This window comes from Pseudorca crassidens, chromosome X (genome assembly GCF_039906515.1).
Source record: "Pseudorca crassidens isolate mPseCra1 chromosome X, mPseCra1.hap1, whole genome shotgun sequence".
NCBI lineage: Eukaryota > Metazoa > Chordata > Mammalia > Artiodactyla > Delphinidae > Pseudorca > Pseudorca crassidens.
The window spans coordinates 78,710,685-78,730,615 of record NC_090317.1 but is presented as its reverse complement, the minus strand read 5'-3'; the positions used below and the strand labels follow the sequence as shown (position 1 = coordinate 78,730,615).

Below are 19,931 nucleotides of genomic sequence, written 5' to 3'. Positions count from 1 at the left end.
GTGTAAGGTTTGGTTTTTTTACTTGAGATTTTTCTTGTTTCCTGAGGTAATATTGTATCCCTATAAACTTCTCTCTTTGAACTGGTTTTTCTGTGTCCCAAAGGTTTTGGATCATCGTGTTCTTGTTGTCATTTGTCTCTCTGTGTTTTTTGATTTCCTCTTCAATTTCTTCAGTGATCCATTGGTTGTTTAGTAACATATTGTTTTGCCTCCACATATTTGTGTTTTTCACACTTTATTTTCCTCTAATTTCTTTATAATCACATATCACTGTGGACCGAAAAGATGCTTGGTATGATTTCAATTTTTCTAAGTTTATCAAGGCTTGATTTGTTACCCAAGATGTGATCTATCCTGGAGAATGTTTCGTGTGCACTTGAGAAGAAAGTACATTCAGCTGCTTTTCGATTGAATGCTCTATAAATATCAATTGTGTCCATCTGGTCTAATGTTTCATTTAAGGCCTGTGTTTCCTAATTGATTTTCTGTCTGGATGATGTGTCCATTGATGAAAGTGGGGTATTAAAGTTCCCCACTAATATCATGTTACTGTCAATTTCTCCTTTTATGGCTGTTAGCGTTTGCCTTATTTATTGAGGTGATCCTATGTTGAGTGTATATATATTTACAATTGTTATATCTTCTTGGATTGATCCTTTCATCATTATGTAGTGCCCTTCTTTGTTTCCTGTAACAGTCTTTATTTTAAAGTCTATTTTGTGTAATATGAATATTGCTACTCCTGCTTTTTTAAATTTCCATTTTCATGGAATATTTTTCCTTATTCTCACTTTCAGTCTGTATGTGTCCCTAGATCTGAAGTTGGTCTCCTCTAGACAGCATGTATATCGGTCTTTTTTTGTATCCATTCAGCCAGTCTGTGTCTTTTGGTAGGAGCATTTAATCCATTTACTTTTAAGGTAATTATCGATATGAATGTTCTTATTACCATTTTGTTAATTATTTTGGATTTGTTTTTGAAGGTCTTTTTTCTTCCCTTCCTCTTCTGTTCTCTTCTCTCATGATTTAATGTCTATCTTTAGTGATATGTTTGGTTGCTTTTTCTTTTTTGTGTGTGTATCTATTGTATATTTTTGGTTTTCAGTTCTCATGTGGTTTTGTTATAACATTCTGTATATGAAAAAGATTATTTTAAGTTGCTGATGTCTTAATTTCAAATGCATTTCCAATATCTTGCATTTGTACTCTCCTCCTCTCACAATTGCTGGTTTTGATATTATGTTGTGTGTGGATTATTTTTTACCTTTACTTTGTGTTTGCCTTTACTATTGAGCTTCCTAATTCATAATTTTCTTGGTTTTAGTTGTGGCCTCTTCTTTTCTACCTAGAGAAGATCCTTTTAGGATTTATTGTAACTCTGGTTTGGTGGTACTGAGTTCTCTTAGATTTTGCTTGTCTGTAATACTTTTGATTATTCCATTGAATCTGAATGAGATCCTTTCTGGGTAGAGTTTTCTTGGTTGTAGGTTTTTCCCTTTCATCACTTTAAATATATCATGCCACTCCCTTCTGACCTGTAGATTTTCTTTTGAAAAATCCACTGATAACCTTAGGGTTCCATTGTATATTATTTGTTACTTTCCCCTTGTTGCTTTTAGTATTTTTTGCCTTTAACTTTTGTCAGTTTGATTAATATGTGTCTCAGTGTGTTTCTCCTTGCGTTTATGTTGTATGGGACTCTGCCCTTCCTGGACTTGAGTGACTCTTTTATTTCCCATGTTAGGTAAACTTAAGGTTATAATCTCTTCAAATATTTCTCAGGCCCTTTCTCTCTCTCTTCTCCTTCTGGGATCCCTATAACGTGAATGGTTTAATATTCTCCTTGATGTCTCTGAGACTTCCCTCATTTCTTTTCATTCCTTTTTCTTTGTTCTGTTCTGTGGCAGTGATTTCCAACATTCTGTCTTCCAGCTCACTTATTCATTCTTCTGCCTCAGTTATTCTTCTATTGATATCTTCTGGTTTATTTTTCATTCCATTTATTGTATTTTTCATCTCTGTTTATTCTTTAAAACTTCAAGCTCTTTATTAAACATCTCTTGTAACTTCTCAGTCTGTGCTTCCATTCTTTTTCTGAGATCTTGAATCATCTTTACTATCATTACTCTGAATTATTTTTCAGTTAGTTTGCCTATCTACTCTTTATATAGTTTTTCTTGTGGGTTTTTGTGTTGTTTCTTCATCTGAAACATATTTCTCTGCAGTCTCTTTTTATCTGACTTTCTGTGTTTGTGGATTCCTTTCTGCTGGCTGGAGGACTATAGCTCCTCTTGCTTCTAGTGTCTTCCTTCTGGTGGGTTAGGTTAGTCATGAAGCTTGTGGTTGCTTCCTGATGGGAGGAAATTGTGCCTGCCCACTGGTTCGTCGAGCTGGGTCTTGTCCCTCTGGTGCGCAAGGCTGTGTCAAGAGGTGTGTCTATAAGTGGCTGTGAGCTCAATATGGCTTTAGGCACCCTGTATGGTGATGAGGGGGCCTGTGTTCTTATCTTGCTGGAGGTTTGGCCTGAGGTGTTCCATCACTGGAGCCTGTAGGCTGCTTGGTAGGGCCAGGCCTTGATGCCAAAATTACAATCTCTGATAGAGCTCACACTGATCAATATTCTCTGGGGCTCCTGCCACTAGTGTCCTTGCCCCCACAGTGAACCACAGCTGACTCCTACCTCCCCAGGAGACCCTCCAAGGTCATAGGTAGGCCCACCCCTGGCTCCTATGGAGTTACTGCTTTGTGCTGGGTCTCAGTGTATGTGAAACTTTGTGCATGCCCTCCAAGAATCGAGTCTGTTTCTCCCAGTCCTATGGAACTCTTGCACTTAAGATCTGCTGGCTTTCAAAGACAAATGCTTTGGGGATTTCTCCTCCCAATGACAGACCCTCAGGCTGGCGAGGGTGAAATGGGGCTCAGGACTCTCACTCTTGTGGGAGAACCTGTGTGATATAATTATTTTCCAGTTTGTGGGTTGCCCACCCACAATGTATGGGATTTGATTATGTCACAAAAGCTCCCCTCCTTCTATCTTGTGGCTTGCTCTTTTTCTTTGAATGTAAAATATATATTTTTGTAGGTTCCAGTTATTTTTATTGAAGATTGTTCAGCAGTTAGTTGTGATTTTGGTGTTTTCCCGAGAGGAGGTGAGCTCAAGTCCTTCTATTCAGCATTCTTTGCTGGAATCGAGGAGCTGCTTTTAGTTTGGATGCTTGCTGCCTCCTTCTTTAGCATGTGCTGGCCATTATCTCCTGATATGGGGTGTTCAGGTAAAATGGCTCTTGCATGCTCCCAGGATACTGGGAGTAGGGTCTGACACCTGCTCAAGCATCTCCTATAGGCGGCTCTTCTCCACACTTTCTCAGGATAGCAGGGGCAAGGCCTGGCACCTGCTCACAGATTTCCTAGTGGAGACCACTATCTGCACCCTCCTGTGACAGCAGGGGCAGGGCCTGGCTCCTTCTTGCAGATTTCCTATGTGAAGGTGCTATCCATGCCCTTTCAGGACAGTGGGGGCAGGGTCTGGCGCCTGCTCACTGATTTCCTAGGGGTGGGCACTATCTGCCCTCCCAGGACAGTGGGGGCAAGGCATGGGCCCTGCTTGAAGATTTCCTATAGACAGATGTTATCCGTGCCTTCCCGGGAAAGCAGAGGCAGGGCCTAGTGCCTGCTCCCAGGTCTCATAACAGTGCTGGTGCCCAGCTCTGGAGCCCATGATGACTCAGTGACTTGTGCCCACCCCCAGAGCTCATGTAGGTGGTGTCCTTTTGCCTGGGAGTGCTCACAGGGAAAGAAGCTCTTATGGTGGTCCCACCCCTCTCCTCATGCTCTCCCCAATAATGGCACCTTACCTCTCTGGCAGGCCCAGGCTTCTTCTAAGTTCACCATCAGTTACCACAGCCCAGTCTCCTCAGGCTGTTTCCATGCAAGCCAACACTGATCCTCTCCCTGGATCTGGTCTCTGAAGCCTGAGCTTCAGCACCCAGCACTCAGCTGCACCAACAGATGAGTGTCTCAGTCTGGGGATCACAGGGAGGCGGTGCTGAACTTCTGTGCAGGGTACTTTCCATTTTGCCTTCCACTAACCAGTTGCTGTGCTCTCCTCCTAGGCTCTGAAGCTCCTCCTCCATCCAATCTCGTCTCCCCACCAGTGAGGAGACTTCCATGGGTGTGGGAGCCTTTCCTCCTTCACAGCTTCGTCCCTGTGGTGCAGGCACCATTCCAATTCCTTCTTTTTCTTTTCCCTTTACTCCTTACCCAGTTATGTAGTGGTTTTCTTTGTTTCTTTTTCTTTTTTTTGGAAGTCTGAGGTCTTCTGTTGGCATTCAATAGCTGTACTGTGTGAATCGTTCCACTTGTAGATGTACTGTTAATATTTTTGTGGGAGAAGATGAGCTCCATGTAATACTCCTCCACTATCTTGATCCCCCTCTCTGAGTTACTTTTTTTTTTTTTTTGGCTGTCATCCTTTGAATGGAGGGAGATACAAATGCATTAATGCCAAAGAATGCTTTACATACTCATTAGCATAGTGATTAATGTTAATTGAGGGATACACAATGTGTTAAACCTCAAAAACTACAAAGTTTCCTGCAACATAAGATAATGGAAATGCTCCTTCTTAAGTTTTTCCCACCACCTTTACTTTTAAAGTTCTAAATGGTATCTTGGGAACTAAAAAATAATAGGCTAGTTTCAGCTGTGGTTCAAGAATTCTAGTGAAGCTGTATGGCAATGACACTGGGACTGTGAAATTTCCCCAAAAGGGCTTTCTAGATGACCACAAGTACAAACTTTAAAAGTATTTCCAGTAAGGGCTTCCCTGGTGGTGCAGTGGTTGAGAGTCTGCCAGCTGATGCAGGGGACACGGGTTCGTGCCCTGGTTCGGGAAGATCCCACATGCCGTGGAGCAGCTGGGCCCGTGAGCCATGGCTGCTGAGCCTGCGTGTCCGGAGCCTGTGCTCTGCAACGGGAGAGGCCACAACAGTGAGAGGCCCATGTACCGCAAAAAAAAAAAATAGTATTTCCAATAACACATAGGCAAGTTGAGTGGCTTAATAATTTAAATGCCTGGAAAGCAGCTAAGATGTCTCGTCTTAGAGAATTTTAAAACATGGTATAAGTACCATTTGTGGCCTACAGAGAAACTTTTTAAAGCATGGACATAACTTTAAGGATACCAAGGAAACATCAATAGTTTTCATAAAGCTTCAATAAACACCCCAAGGCATAAGTGTTCAAAACAGCCTATTCACTAAAATGTCACTGCATTATACTTTTAGAGGTATAAGTATGCTATGCTTGCAGTGAGAGGACATTTAATTTATGCTTAGGTGTCAGATTCATCTTTCATTTACACAGGATGCACCAATAACACTTAGGATAGTGAATAGTTCAAGTACTACATTTCCAACATGTCTTGCCTTTTGCTTTTTGATTACTCAGCACTGGGACTCTTCTGCCTGTAGTTTTTCAGAATATTTTGAAAGAGACTAGGACTACCCTGAATATAGACTTCAAGTAATATTGAGCCCTTCTGAAAGAGCTGTCTAGATACTTTAATAATAATGTTTAGAGAAGGGAATAAAGACAAAACTTGCAGTAACTGAGTTTCTTTCAAAAGAAGAAAAATAATGTTGAACCTGGCATGTAAGCTAAAATGTTTTGTAATTAATGTCAAAATTTGCCAGGATTGTTAATACATATTTTGGTAAGAAAAAAACACTATATTGGCAAGGTTAATTATTTGTGTGCAATATATTGTATATTAATGAAACAGAAGAATTCACCAGTAATGGAAGAAAACCCACAGCAAGGGAAGCATCCAAAGAAGGGCAATCAAAAAGTTAGGTAAGTTTACTAGCTTTATAATACAAGACACATCTTAATTATAGAACTATTTCATTTTTAAAACTTCAGTTTTTTAATGTACTTCTAATAACAACCTCATCTAAGGAGCCATGGAGGCTTATGAAGAAGACCTAGCCACGAAGATGCTGTGTTTCTAGTGTAGGGGTGAATTAATGCTGCTATAAGAAGAAACTGAATCACATCAGCATCAACAAACAGCCTTTTTCTTTTACACAGTAACTCATAATTTGATGACATTATTTCTCTTCATTAGTTCAAAATTAGGCAGGAAAGGAACTACATCAGACCCAGAAACACAATGATTTGGCAAGCCACAGTCAATCAGCTCATGGATTTGTGATAATCTGCAGAAAATTTGCTTGACTCTAGTACTCCATTTTTTCACATCTGTAAAGGAGTTCGATACAATCTTTTTTTTAAATCAACTTTAAACTGCAAACAGGCAAAGAGATCATGAACTGCTGGGGGGGGCGCTGTAAAGGGCAGGGGGAAAGTTGTATTCCTCCTGTAGGGACCAATTAAGTAACACTTCCTTGGCCTTCTTTTGAAGTAGCCACTTGTTTTCTCCTGAGGATAACTGGCTAAAATTTCCTGTCTTCTTCCCTGGCAAGACCCAGTCAGCTGTGTTAAAGCGAAACCAGGAAGTGGCCGAGAGGCTTGTGAGCTTTTGTTTGCAAGCTCTGTCCTTGGTAAGAGGCACTTCCTTGGGACATCCCTCTTTGCACGAGGGAGTAATGAGCCACTCTGACAAGGGACTGTTGTTTATGACTTAGAAGGAATAAGCAATTCTAGAAGAAGCCATTGCCTTTGGTGCCTTAGCTTGTTCTGTTGCCTTTTTTCTGAATGGACAGGGCCACATATTCAGGGAATCTTTATGTTTCTCAGGTTCAGGTTTTGGTTCCACAGGCATACCATTTTTATCCTTTCCTTCTTTCTTCAGAACCCATTTACACAGAGCTTCCTTCTCACAAGTTTCATCACACATGCACTCTGCAAAGCTTATACAGGGCTCATTGGCTTTGCAGACCTCCTCTACTTTATATGGGTCTTGATGGTTCTGAACAAGCCAATCCTCAGTAATCACACTGGGAGCAGACATGAGTTTATTGGACTTCAAGTGGTTATTCAGGCACTTCAGACTGACCAGATTTTCAGTCTCCACACCTTTGGGCAATTGGTACAGGAATCAGGCTTGACAAGCCAATCATACACACTATAGGACTCCTGGTAACACCCGGAACAAGAGCTTAAACTTCTCACTGGTTTCACATCTGCCATTGCCAGACTTCTCAAGCTTATGGGATTCCTGGGGAGTCACCAGCCAATCAGAAAGGTCCATCTCATCTTGATCAAGAAGCCCTAGATCTCCAACCTTTTCAATTTCAATGGAGTAAGAACTGGTAGTAGAATAGCTGTTACACTTTTGGTAACTTGGTTTTTCAGAAACTTCTTATTGCTGACTCTTGTGGAGACAGTTTTCCAAGGCCTTTAGGTTGTCCCAGACATTATTGAAGAAATTGCAGGCTCTGGCAGAAGTCTGACTATTCTCTAAGGTCTGCTTTTTGGGTGATCCAGTCCTGGAGATTGGTGCTGGGTATGTAAGAAGCCTGGTGACAATTGGCAGGTTTGCTACCAAGGAGCCATTCGCTGATAATGACAGCTGTGGTGCTGGATGCTGAGTTCTGCTCTGACAATGGTATATAGGCTCTTTTCTCCAGGAAAGGCCCAATATTTGATGAACTAGCATGAGCCATAAAGTGCTCAGGAATTTCAATGGTCTTGAGAGACCCAAATATGGTGATAGCCTGGCGCAGGGCAGTTATGTTGGCTTCAAAGAATAGGACAGTGGAATCTTTAGGTTTGAGGGTCAAACTTCCCAGTCTGTCCAGGCACACGGAGACTTGATTGGCTAGATCTTTGTTTTGGGTGCAATCCAGTTGATGAATAAGACAACTGAACTGGCCCAGTAACCAGTTGAGCTGCTGGGCCTGCTGCTGAAGTGCCTTCTCTTTAAGCTGATAGATGAGATCTATCTTTTCATACACCCACACCTCACAGCTTTGAAGGCATTCCAGGTGATGACTTATGCAACTGTGAATCTGGGCTTTGACCTCTCACAAGTTATCTTTAATTTGCTGTTCAGCCCAGAGAACTCCACCAATAGCAAGCTCCAAGCCCCTCTGTACATCACAACACCTCAAAAGGGGTTCTCTATTACTGGAGCAGCCTCTCTGGTCCTGTGAGGTACTCATTCTTCTCCCTGTTCCATCTAACGCCAAGTAAGGCATTTCTAGTTCAAAAGCAACAGTGACTCATGCAACTTTCCAGGTTTCCCAACACTTCCTAGAAGCACAGTCACCCTAAGAAACCTGGGTCCCATCCTCCCTGGAAGCCACAGCCTACCATTCACTCTCCACTTCAGAGCAGGCAAGGGCACCACTCAGTACACATTCACACAGCCCTGGCTGCAGGACCCATTCTTGGCCCAGCAAGGCAAGCCCACCCCTTGGACTCCTGCTGTGGTGCTGAGCTGCCAGAGGTAACTCACAGGCCAGGTCCCTGCCATGCCAGCTTCCTGGCAAGCAGGAGGTTGCTTTATCCAGGACTGGGGTAAGGAAGGTCCCTGAGCCTGCAGGCTGTGCCCTGCCCCTCCCATGCACCTGGCAGTGGCCCATGGGCAGAATTAGGATACTTTTATATTTCCCTTTTGATGTCTTTTCTGACCCATTGGTTCTACAGAAGTGTCATTTTGTTTTCACATATGTGTAGATTTTCCACATTTCCTCCTGTTGATTTCTAGTTTTATATCATTGTGGTCAGAAAGGATTGTTGGTATGAGTTCCTTCTTCTTAAATTTCCTAAGACTTGTTTTGTGTCCTATCACATGACCTATCCTAGAAAGTGTTCCATGTGCACTTGAGAAGAGTGCGTATTTTGATGCTGTTTTATGGAATAGTCTACATAGGTCTAAGTCCATTTTGTCTAAATTTATGGTTCAATTCCAACATTTCTTTGTAGATTTTCTGAGTGGAGACTCTATCAGTTGTTGATACTGGGTTATGAAGTCCCCTAGTATTATTGTATTGCTGTCTATTTCTCCCTTTAGATCTGTTAGTGTTTGTTTAACATAATTAGGTGTTCTGATGTTGGGTGCATGTATATTTATGATTGTTATGTCATCTTGATATATTGTCCCTTTATCATTATATAATTACCTTGTCTATTGTTACCATTTTTGGCTTAAAGTCCATTTTGTTTGATATGAGTATCTACATTTGTTTACACTTCCATGGAATATATCCTTTTATTACAGTAAGTCCCCTATGTATGAACCTTCAAGTTGTGAACTTTCAAAGATGCATACATGCCTTTGCATGTCAAATCACGTGTTAGTTAACATGTCTGGCATACACTGTCACATGTGTGCATTCTCTACAAGTGGTTGTGCTTTTGTGTACTTTACTGTACAGTACTGTATAGAGTATAGTAGTACAGTATCTTTATTTCAAGCCCAGGATGTCTGGAAGCAAGTGTAAAAGCAGCAGTGATGTAGCTGATACTGCTAAGGTGCACCAAACGATAATGGTGGAAACAAAAGTGAAAATAATTGAGAGAGTGGAGCAAGGCAAAAAGATAGTAGATGTCGCTTGTTTTTATAACATGAATCATTCAACCATCGGCACGATTCTAAAGAACAAGGACAAGATCATGGAACATGTGAAGTCTGCTGTGCCAATGATGTTGACAATAATACTGATGAAGCGTATAAAAGTGATGGAGGAAATGGAGAAACTTTTCAGAATGTGGATGCAGGATCAGCATCAGCATCGAGTCTCGCTCAGCTTAATGCTGATTCAAGAGAAAGCTAAAAGGATTTATGAAGACTTGAAGAATAAACACGGTGAAGAATCAGAAGGCACATCTTTTAATGCCAGCCATGGCTGGTTTCATTGGTTCAAGGCTAGAGCCAACCTTCACAATGTAAAAGTAAGTGGCGAGGCAGTGAGTGCAGATACGGTAGCTGCCCAGGAATTTCCTAAAATGCTTCAAGAAATTATTGATGAGCTGATCTCCCTCATCAATAATTTCTTGAAGCATTTTAGGAAATTCCTGGGCAGATGAAGGCATATATTTACCCAAGCAGGTTTTTAATGTGGATGAGACAGGACTGTACTGGAAGAGGATGGCACACCAAAGTTACATCAGTAAGGAGGAAAAGTTTTTGTCAGGCTATAAAGCAGCAAAGGATAGGCTAACTCTGTTGTTTTGTGGCAATGCTTCCGGTGATATAAAGCTAAAGCCTCTCTTAGTTAATCATTCAGAAAACCCAAGAGCCCTTGAAAACATAGCCAAGGACTCTCTTCCTGTCATGTGGAAGAGTAACCCCAAGGTCTGGGTTACACAGGCCATTTTCCAGGACTGGTTTTTCCACCACTTTATTCTGGAGGTAGAGAAATATTGCTTGGAGAAGAATGTCCCATTCAAAATTATTTTGCTGCTCGGCATTGCTCTGTGCCACCCCCCATTCATGGGCGACTTTCATCCCAACATCAAAGTAGTGCATCTGCCACCGAATACTACATTGCTTATCCAACCTATGGACCAGGGAGTTATAGCGACTTTCAAGAAATATCACTTACGTCACACTTTTCCTCAGGCAGTAAAGGCGAGTGACGAATCAGAAACAACTTTGTCACAATTTTGGAAGGACTATAACATCTACAAGGCCATAAAAACATTGACTTTGCTTGGAATAAGGTTATGGCTGTCACCATGAATGGAGTTTGGAAGAATCTTTGCCCGCAGTTTGTTCATGATTCTCGTGGATTTGAGATGGTGGATGCGGAGTCCAAAGAGGTTTTCATCAATTTAGTGACCTTCAGTGAGAAGCTGGAGATAGATGTGCAAGAGGACAACTTCATTGAACTCCTTGTTGTGCAGCATGAGGAGCTTACTACTGAAGACCTGATGTAATTGGAGGCCCAAGAGAAAGGATGAATAGGGACAAGAAGAAGAAGTAACTGAAGATACAAAGAGATTCACGACACAGGAAATGGCAAGGGGATCTTCTTTATTTGAGGAGGCACTGTTAGTTTCTCAGGCACAAGACCCAAATATAGAATGGTACACGAAGGTTGCAGCAGCTGTTCAGAATACAATCCACTGATACTGTGTCATCTATGATAAGAAAAAAAGAGTTACTACCCAGACATCACTGGATCATTTTTTCAAGAGGGTAGATAGAGTTGAATCCAGCAAGGAACCAGAAACTGTGCCATCAATGTCAGGCCTGAGTGAAATTGCAGCTTGCCCTCCGTCTCCTGTTGCTGACAATCCTTCAGTTCTACCATCTCCCAACTCCTCTCCCTCCTCCAGTCAGTAACTATTCTTGCCTGTTCACTCGATGTCAGTCCCTGTATGCCAGCTGTTGTGCTGTACTACTGTACTTTTCAAGGTACTGTACTGTAAGATTAAAAATGTTTTCTTTATTTTTTGTGTTTGTTTTTTATGTATTATTTGTGTGAAAAGTATTATAAACCTATTACAATACAGTACTATATAGCTGATTGTGTTAGTTGGGTACGTAGGCTAACTTTGTTGGACTTATGAACAAATTGCACTTATGAATGCACTCTCAGAACGGAACTCATGTGTATGTAGGGGACTTACTATACTTCACTTTGAGTCTACGTATGTCTTTAGAACTGAAGGGTGTCTCTTGTGGGCAGAATTTAGTTGGGTCCTGTTTTTCTTATCCATCTAGCCATTCTGTGTCTTTTGATTATTAATTCAATCCACTTACTTTTAGAGTGATTTTTGATATGTCAGGACTCACTTCTGCCCACTGATTGTTTCCTGGGCTTTTTAAATTTTCACTTTTTCCTATCTCTGCCTACCTTTGTCTTTAGTTGTAGAGTGGTGTAATTAAAAGTGGACTTGAAGGAAACATTAAGCTACAATGCTTAGCAAACTGACATAGGCCTCATCTCTACAGTATATTTTGCTATTAAATGGCTTGCCACAGCAGTATCAACAGCATTTTTCTTCATATTATGCCAAATTCAGAGCAGTAATGTGTATTTGAAATCAGACCCCGTATTTTACTTTGCTGTTTTAGAAGATAGCCGAATCTTCTGCCTTGGGCCTACCTCAGTGTAAGATTCAGATAAGATTAACTCTCTGATTGGCTTTTCTATATATTTTATACTTTTGACCTCTTCTTTAAAATCTTTACTTAGCTTTTGAGTAATCACTCTTATGACTCACCTACTCTCAGTATTTTTGTAGGTCTTTCTTCTCCATCCACACGTAAAAGTTGTTTTTCTCCAGGGTATTGTTCTTGACCTTATTCTTTTATCTTCACAATATGAGTGTTTTAACTCACACTCACAGTTTCCACTATAAGTTACATACTAATAGACCCTAAATTTATATACAGGCATACCTCAGAAATATTTTGGGTTCAATTCCAGACCACCACAATAAAGCAAATATTGCAATAAAACGAGTCACATGAATTTTTTTGGTTTCCCAATGCATATAAAAGTTGTTTATACAATAATGTAGTCTAAGTGTGCAATTAAATATATGTTATTGCTAAAAAAATGCCAACAACCACCTGAGCCTTCAGTGAGTCAAAGTAATAATATCAAAGGTCACTGATCACAGATCACCATAACAAATATAATAATAATGAAGAAGTTTGAAATATTGTGAGAATTACTAAAATGTGACACAAAGATATGAAGTGAGTAAATGCTGTTGGGAGAATGGTATCGATAGACTTGCTCAAAGCAGGTTTGCCACAAATGCCATGCTGCATTGTAAAAAATGCAATATCTGTGAAGTGCAATAAAGCAAAGCATAATAAAATGAGGTATGCCTGTATCTTGATCAGGTCTCCTGCGTGAAGTTAATTCAGTCAAATGCAAACCTAACTTTTTAATCTAAAAATTCATTAGGTTCTTTAAATTTAGTGTATCTAAAGCTGAACTCATAATCTCTTTCAAAACTATTCATCCTCTTAAACACCTTTTCTTAGTTAATGGGATTATCACCTACCAAATTCCCAAAAGGAATCAGAAATCTGGGAGTCATAACCATCGCATCTGTAGTTTTTCTTCTCAAACTTCACATTTAATTGGTCATAAGAGCTAAGAATCTACTACTACTATATATATATATATATATATATATAGAGAGAGAGAGAGAGAGAAAGAGAGAGAGAGAGAGAGAGAGAGAGAGAGTTACATAGATATATATATATATATATATATATATATATCTCTTTTTTTTTAAAACTTCCCCATTGACACTTTTTTACCCCTTTAATTTAGGTTCTCTGTATTTCTTGCCTGGATGATTGCAGTAGTCATCTAATTATTCTGGATGTAAACTCTCCACAACTTTCCCATACTCTTTAATCTTTCCTTCATACTGATTCCAGAGTGATGTATCTAAAATAAAAATCTGATTTATTCTCATGCTTCAGTGAATCATTTCCTACAGAATAAAAATTGAATTTTTTTACAGAATAAAAATTGAATTATTTTATCATAGTCATTGTTCCATCCATACCATGGTATTTATAGTTCCCCAGAATTCACCATACAGTTTCAAGCCACAATGATTTGTGAATAGTTGCCTCTGTGAGTATTCATTCATACTCTTCTATATGCCTATCTGCTTGCATGATTTTGTACCCATCTTTCAAAATCTACTTGGTATAGCTTCTTTTGTGAAATCTTGACTGCCTTTAGTGAATCTCTACTTTCAAGTACACATTTGACTTGACTTTAAAGAATATTTTGAAGTTGAAAAAAAATTTTAGAGATATTGTGAATGAAGCATGGTGGAAAGTAGTTAATACAACGCTGTACTAAGACTTAAGAAATCCATTCTTAGTTCTAGGTCTGCCAGAGAATATATATATATATATATATATATATATATATATAAACTTAAGTCATTTAATATCTGACTTATTTTTCCTATCTGAAAAATATTAGTGTTGAACTAAATGGCCTTAAAAGCTCTTGCAATTTTAGCATCATTGATTTTGTAGGTCCTGTTGGAAATGGGGTGTAGGTAACTTAAGTTGAAACTGTAGAGAACTACAAGGATCTGAAAAGGTTTCAACTTTAGTGTTTAGCTGAGTACTCATCAGCATAAGAGAAAGAGAAAACTATACAAGATTATGGAAAGAACTACCTACAAAGATAGAATAGTGATTGTAGTTTACATGGTTTATGGAAGTGTTCATTCTGTCCCCAGCTAGAGTGGAATTCCTTGTGACATACATGACAATCTTTAGAAAAATCAGTCTTGGTGAAACTAATGACAGACTAAATGCTGCTCTAGTCCTTCCTAACAAATTAAAATTAAGACCTGAAAATGTAACTCTTTCCAAGTAACATAAAAGCATTATTGAATAAAGATGAAGATTATTTACAAAGAGAGTGACGTCAGCATCATGGAAGCATGAGACACTCTTTTTTCTCTCCCCATCAATCTACAACCAACAAAAGTGTCTCTGCCCAACACACAAGTATTCTGGAGAATTCCCCACATCTGTACATCTAAAAGTGGGTGTACTGGAACACATAGAGGAGGTGGGACCAAGGGAGATAGCAGAGATGGTACCTGTGATGGTGGACCCCTGGCTATGATAGCTGAGCCCACAGCCCTAGAGAACACAGTAGCAGCAGGGGATAGACAGAGTGGCACACACAACTCCAGCCTCCCAGCTGCAGCATCACCTGTGGCCACAAGGAACAGAGCAGCAGCAGCAGCTGGGCCTGCAATCTGTCTATCTAACTAAAGAGGTGCCCATGACTCTGCTCTCCTATCCCCATCATAGCAGTGGCACCCATGAACCTGACAATACAAGGTATGGCAAAGATACCCATGAGCCCAGCTCCCCCTCAATCATCCCTCTCCCCCTGCAGCTGTGGAGTTGTGACACAGGAGATCCTAGATGCAGGAAACTGGCCATCCTTGTGCCCAAGGCAGCAAAGACAGCAACAACAGCAGTGACACTGGCAAAAAGTCACCAGCAACCTTAGAAGCACAAGCAGTAAAGAGACCACCAGACAACACCTCTGAAAGAGGAGCTAGAGGATCCACTTTCTAGGGGGAGATCAAGGTGATAAAGTGGGATGACACTGAACTCACTCTCTCCAAAAACACATCAGAAATACATCTACATGTGGAGAAACTCTTGCTGAAAACAAGCTGGAGGCTGGCAGAAAGGCTATTCTATAACAAGGACTGTAAAGAAAGATACACAAAGAGTCAGGTAGGAAAGGAGAAGTGATCAGGTCAGGACCTGTGCCCCTAGCTGGGAACACAGAAGAGGAGGGGGATATCTCAGGCTTGGGAGTCCTCACTGGGGAGTAAAAGGTTTGAGACACATAATGGTCACCCCAGACCTGGGGTCCGACACTGGCAAGACCAGTCCCCTTAGCTGGTTTGCAAGCCAGTGAGGCTTACTAGAAGGCTGTAAGGAACTGAGAGTCTGCTCATGAACAGAACATGCACAGGCTTGCTTATTCCCAGGAATGAGGAAGAGGAAACAGACTAAAAATGGCCTGGGGCTCTGGCTGGTTTCACAGGACCAGCCCAGCATGCACCCTAACCCACACTGAGTGTCTGCTCTAGTCCCTCTTGCTCCAGTTCAACTCTCTATCAGAGCAAAGGCTGCCATTGCCAAGGAGATTTTACACTGGGGGGAACAGAGCTAGCTCAGACCTGGCCCTGCCTCTGAACAGGGCAATGATGGCCATTGCCAGGGAACATTCAGAATCAGCAGATTGGGAGCTACCTGAGACTCTGACTGGCCTACTGGGACCATCCCAGCACCCTGGCCTGCACTGAGCACATCCTCCAGTACCTCTTCCTCTGGCTTTGCTCTCTGCTGGAGTGAATGTGCCATTGCTTGGGGAGGGGGTACATGCACTTGGAGGAAACAGAGAAAGCTCAGACCTGGCCCTGCCTCTAAATGGGGTGAGGGCAGCTGTTGACAGTGATACACAGAGGCAGAAGATTGTAAACTACCTAGGGCTCTGAATGGCTTGCTGGGACTATCCCAGCATGCACCCCAGCCCACAACAGGTGTGCACTCGAGCCCCTCTTGCTCCAGCACTACTGTCCACTAGGGAAGTAGTGCCCTTGCCAAGGGGAGAATGCACACTTAGAAGGAATAGAACCAGCTCAGAACTATACCTCATGACTTCTGATCCAACATTTGAGGCCAGACTCCACCCCTGATAGGGCAGTGACAACCATTTCACAGAGGAGAAGTCCTAGCTCACACATGGCTCGGGTTTTAACCCTTCCATTTCCAACCCTACCTCCTACCAAGGTGGTAGCTGCCAGCACACCACAAAGAACGATGTGACCCATGCTCACTTTAGATCCAGCTCTCCCAACAAAGGCACTGGACAAATGCAGACTTCATAGGGACACTTCCACTCAAAGACAGCCCTTTAAGACTGAGATAGGTAACTGTTTATTTTCATAGAGACAGAGAAAGTTAAACCCAATGAGAATATGGGATTTTGTTTCAAATGAAAGAACAAGGGGGAGTTCCCTGGTGGTCTAGTGGTTAGGATTTGGCACTTTCACTGCCATGGCCCAGGTTCAATCCCTGGTCAGGAAAATGAGGTGCCACAAGCCATGCAGTGTGAGGAGGAAAAAAAAATCAAGGAAAAAAAACACTAACAAACAGAGATAAATAATTTAACTGAGGGCTTCCCTGGTAGTGCAGTGGTTAAGAATCCACCTGCCAGTGCAGGGGACACAGGTTCAAGCCCTGGTCCAGGAAGATCCCACATGCCACGGAGCAACTAAGTCCATGTGCCACAACTACTGAGCCTGCACTCTAAAGCCCATGATCCACAACTACTGAGCCAACGTGCCACAACGACTGAAGCCCACATGCCTAGAACCTGTGCTCCACAACAAGAGAAACCACCGCAATGAGAAGTCTGCACACTGCAACAAAAGAGTAACCCCCACTCACTGCAACTAGAGAAAGACCATGCACAGCAATGAAGACCCAACACAGCCAAAAATAAATAAATAAATTATTTTTTTTAAAAAAAATAATTTACCTGATAAAGATTTCAAAGCATTAGTAATACATATGCTAAATGAACTTAGGGAAAAAATAGATGAACTAAATGAGAATTTTAAGAAGAATCTAGAAAATATAAAAAGAACCAGTCAGAAATGAAGAATACAGTAACTGAAATGAAAAACGCACTACAAAGAATTAGCAGACTAGGTGACATAGCAGCATTGTTCTTAATAGCAAAGATATGAAAGCAACCTAAGTGTCCATCAACAGATGACTGAATAAGGAAACTGTGGTTTATATCATATATAAACATATATGACCCAGCAATAAAAAAAGAATGAAATTCTGCCATTTAAAACAACATGGATGGACCTGGAGTGTATTATACTTAGTGAAATAAATCAGACAAAGGCAATTACTGTATGTTATCACTTACATGTGAAATCTTAAAAATAAATCAAGCTACTACATAAGAACAGAAACTCCCAGACACTGAGAACAAACCTGTGATTCACAATGGGAAAAGGTATAGGAGAGGGACAAGATAGAGGTAGGGGATTAAGAGGTACAAACTACTATATATAAAAGAAATAAGAAGAGGGAGTCAGATAAAGGTAGTGAAATGGGAGGACATGGAGCTCACCTCGCCCCCCATATACACATCAAAAACACATGTACATGTGGAACAATTATCATGGGAAAAGAAAAAAAGATGAAAATGACATAATTCCTATATACCCAAAGCTGCAAGAAAGATTTCCATGCAACTGGGTAGGATGGAAAAAAGACATAGGGTTGGTTCTTCTGCCCTTGGGAAAGATCTGAAAGGAAGAGAAAGTACACATGGGCAGACCATTAGGGAGTGAGTAGGTTGAGCCAAAGACTGCATGCCCCTGTCCTGGGGTGCTATGCGAAGGAGACAAGACCCTTGGCTGCTAGAAGTGCTTAGACGGTTATAAGTGAGGGAAAAGGATAGACTCCACTTGCAAATAGAATGTAAGCACTGACCTGACAATAAATAGGGTGTAGAAAACTTTGTACTAGTGGTTGACATATCACCTCACTCCCCAATCAAAGGGGTGAACACCCTGGGGCTGCTATTTCCACACTGAAGCTTGGCATGCGTTCTGGGCTACCCAGGCCCTGGAAAAAAGACTTGGTCTAGCTACACATGGACAGACCAGAGACCTGGTGTGTGGTCAAGTGGATCAGTGCTGGCCATTGTTGGCACTTACTCAAGTGGTGCCTCAGGAAACTCTGTGACTTCCACACATTGCTCACTGCTCCCATATGAGAAACAGCTCTGATCCCACCCACTCTAAGCCACAGATTGGTACTGGATCTGGGGAAGACAGGTCCTTGGAAAAGGTGGGCTCTAGGGACAGAGAGGAGGCTGGGGTCCTGGGTTGTTGTGTGGGTGAGGTGACAGCAACCAATGTTGGCACTGACTCAATCAGCACCACAGAAGCAGCTCAGATCTCAGAGAGCAGTGCAGCCAATTCAGTTCCTGCTACCACAAGGCCCTGAACACAAGCCCAAGCCTAGCAAATGCTCCAACTCTATCCACTCCATACCACAGCATTGCATCATATCTGGGAGGCCCAGAACAGGGAGAGGGACACAACATTGGGCTGCATCTGAGTGGAGTCATGGAGACTTACACAGACAATGCATCAGACCTCTGTGAGCACACAAGCCTCACTTAACATCAGCACTCCCCTCTTTGGAGAAGCACATGCACTCAGAGGAAACAGAACCTGCTCAATCCCGATCCTCAGGGCTTCTGCTATAGCAACTGTGGAGTGGACCCCACCCCAACTGAGAGGGTGGAAACAGCCATGGAGCAAAGAGGAAGTCCTGCCTCATACCCTGCACAGACATTAGATCCTCCCACACCAGCCACACTCCCTATCAAGGTGATAGTGCTCAGCACATCCTGAGGAAAGACATGGCTGGCGTTCACATCAAAACCAGCCTTCACACAAAGATATTGGACACATGCAGTCTACACAGGGACACTCGCACATGAAAACATGCCTTCAGGACCACAATAGATAACTGTTTCACCTAAATTCATTGAGGCAGAGAAAGTTTAGTAAAATAAAAAGGCACAGGAACAACCCCCAATTAAAAGAGCAAGAGGAAAACCCTGAGAGACTAAATAAAGAAACAGAGATCATCAGTCTACCAGACATTGAGTTCCAAAAAGAGGTGATAAAAATATTAACTGAATTAAGAAATGTGACCAATATAAACACAGATCATTATAACAAGACACTATTAACTATAAACATGACCCAATCAAAAATAGATAATTCAATTTCCGAGATAAAAAGTAATCTACAAGCAATGAATAGCTGGTCAAAAGACACAGAAGAATGAATAAGTGATCAGGAAGGCAGAAAAAATGAAAATCACACAATGAAAAGAGCAGACAGAAAAACAAATGAAAAAAGCGTGAAAGCAAGATACAAGATCTATGGGATAATATAAAATGTACCAGAAGGAGAAGAGAGAGAGAAGGGGATTAAAAATGTATTTGAAGAAATTATGGCTGAAAAATTCTGAAACCTAACTCCTGAGGAAACAGATATTGAGGTACAGGAAGCACAGAGGCTCCTAAACAAAATGAAACCAAACAGACCCACACCAAGACATATTATAATTAAAATGGCAAAAAGTTGAAGATAAAGAGAATATTCTAAATGCAGCAAGAGAAGTGCAAAGAGTCATATACAAGGGAACCTCTATAAGGCTATCAGCTTATTTCTCTGCAGAAAAGTTGCAGGACAGAAGGGTGTGGCATGATATATTCAAAGTCCTGAAAGGGAAACCCTGCAACCTAGGATAGTCTACCCAGCAAGATTATCATTTAGAACAGAAGGAGAGATAAACAACTTCTCAGACAAGCAAAAAATAAAAGACGTCATCAATAATAAACCTTCCCTAAAAGAAATGTTGAAGGGTCTTCTCTAAA

The 19,931-nt window shown here is 41.3% G+C and overlaps 2 protein-coding genes, 1 non-coding gene and 1 pseudogene across 3 annotated transcripts in view; 3 read left to right on the top strand and 1 right to left on the bottom strand.

Moving 5' to 3' along the window:
• The window catches only part of ZC3H12B (zinc finger CCCH-type containing 12B), a 661,885-nt gene that overhangs the window by 304,014 nt on the left and 337,940 nt on the right, over positions 1-19,931 (top strand). The window lies entirely within an intron of this gene.
• On the bottom strand, positions 6,256-8,147 carry LOC137216856 (nuclear receptor coactivator 4 pseudogene; annotated as a pseudogene).
• Positions 9,391-9,996, top strand: LOC137216664 (putative CENPB DNA-binding domain-containing protein 1). The gene has a single exon (XM_067722724.1). It carries the CDS (start codon positions 9,391-9,393, stop codon positions 9,994-9,996), a length of 606 nt encoding a protein of 201 aa, XP_067578825.1.
• On the top strand, positions 16,463-16,534 carry TRNAE-UUC (transfer RNA glutamic acid (anticodon UUC)). The gene has a single exon. It is a non-coding gene; the product is annotated as a tRNA-Glu (tRNA).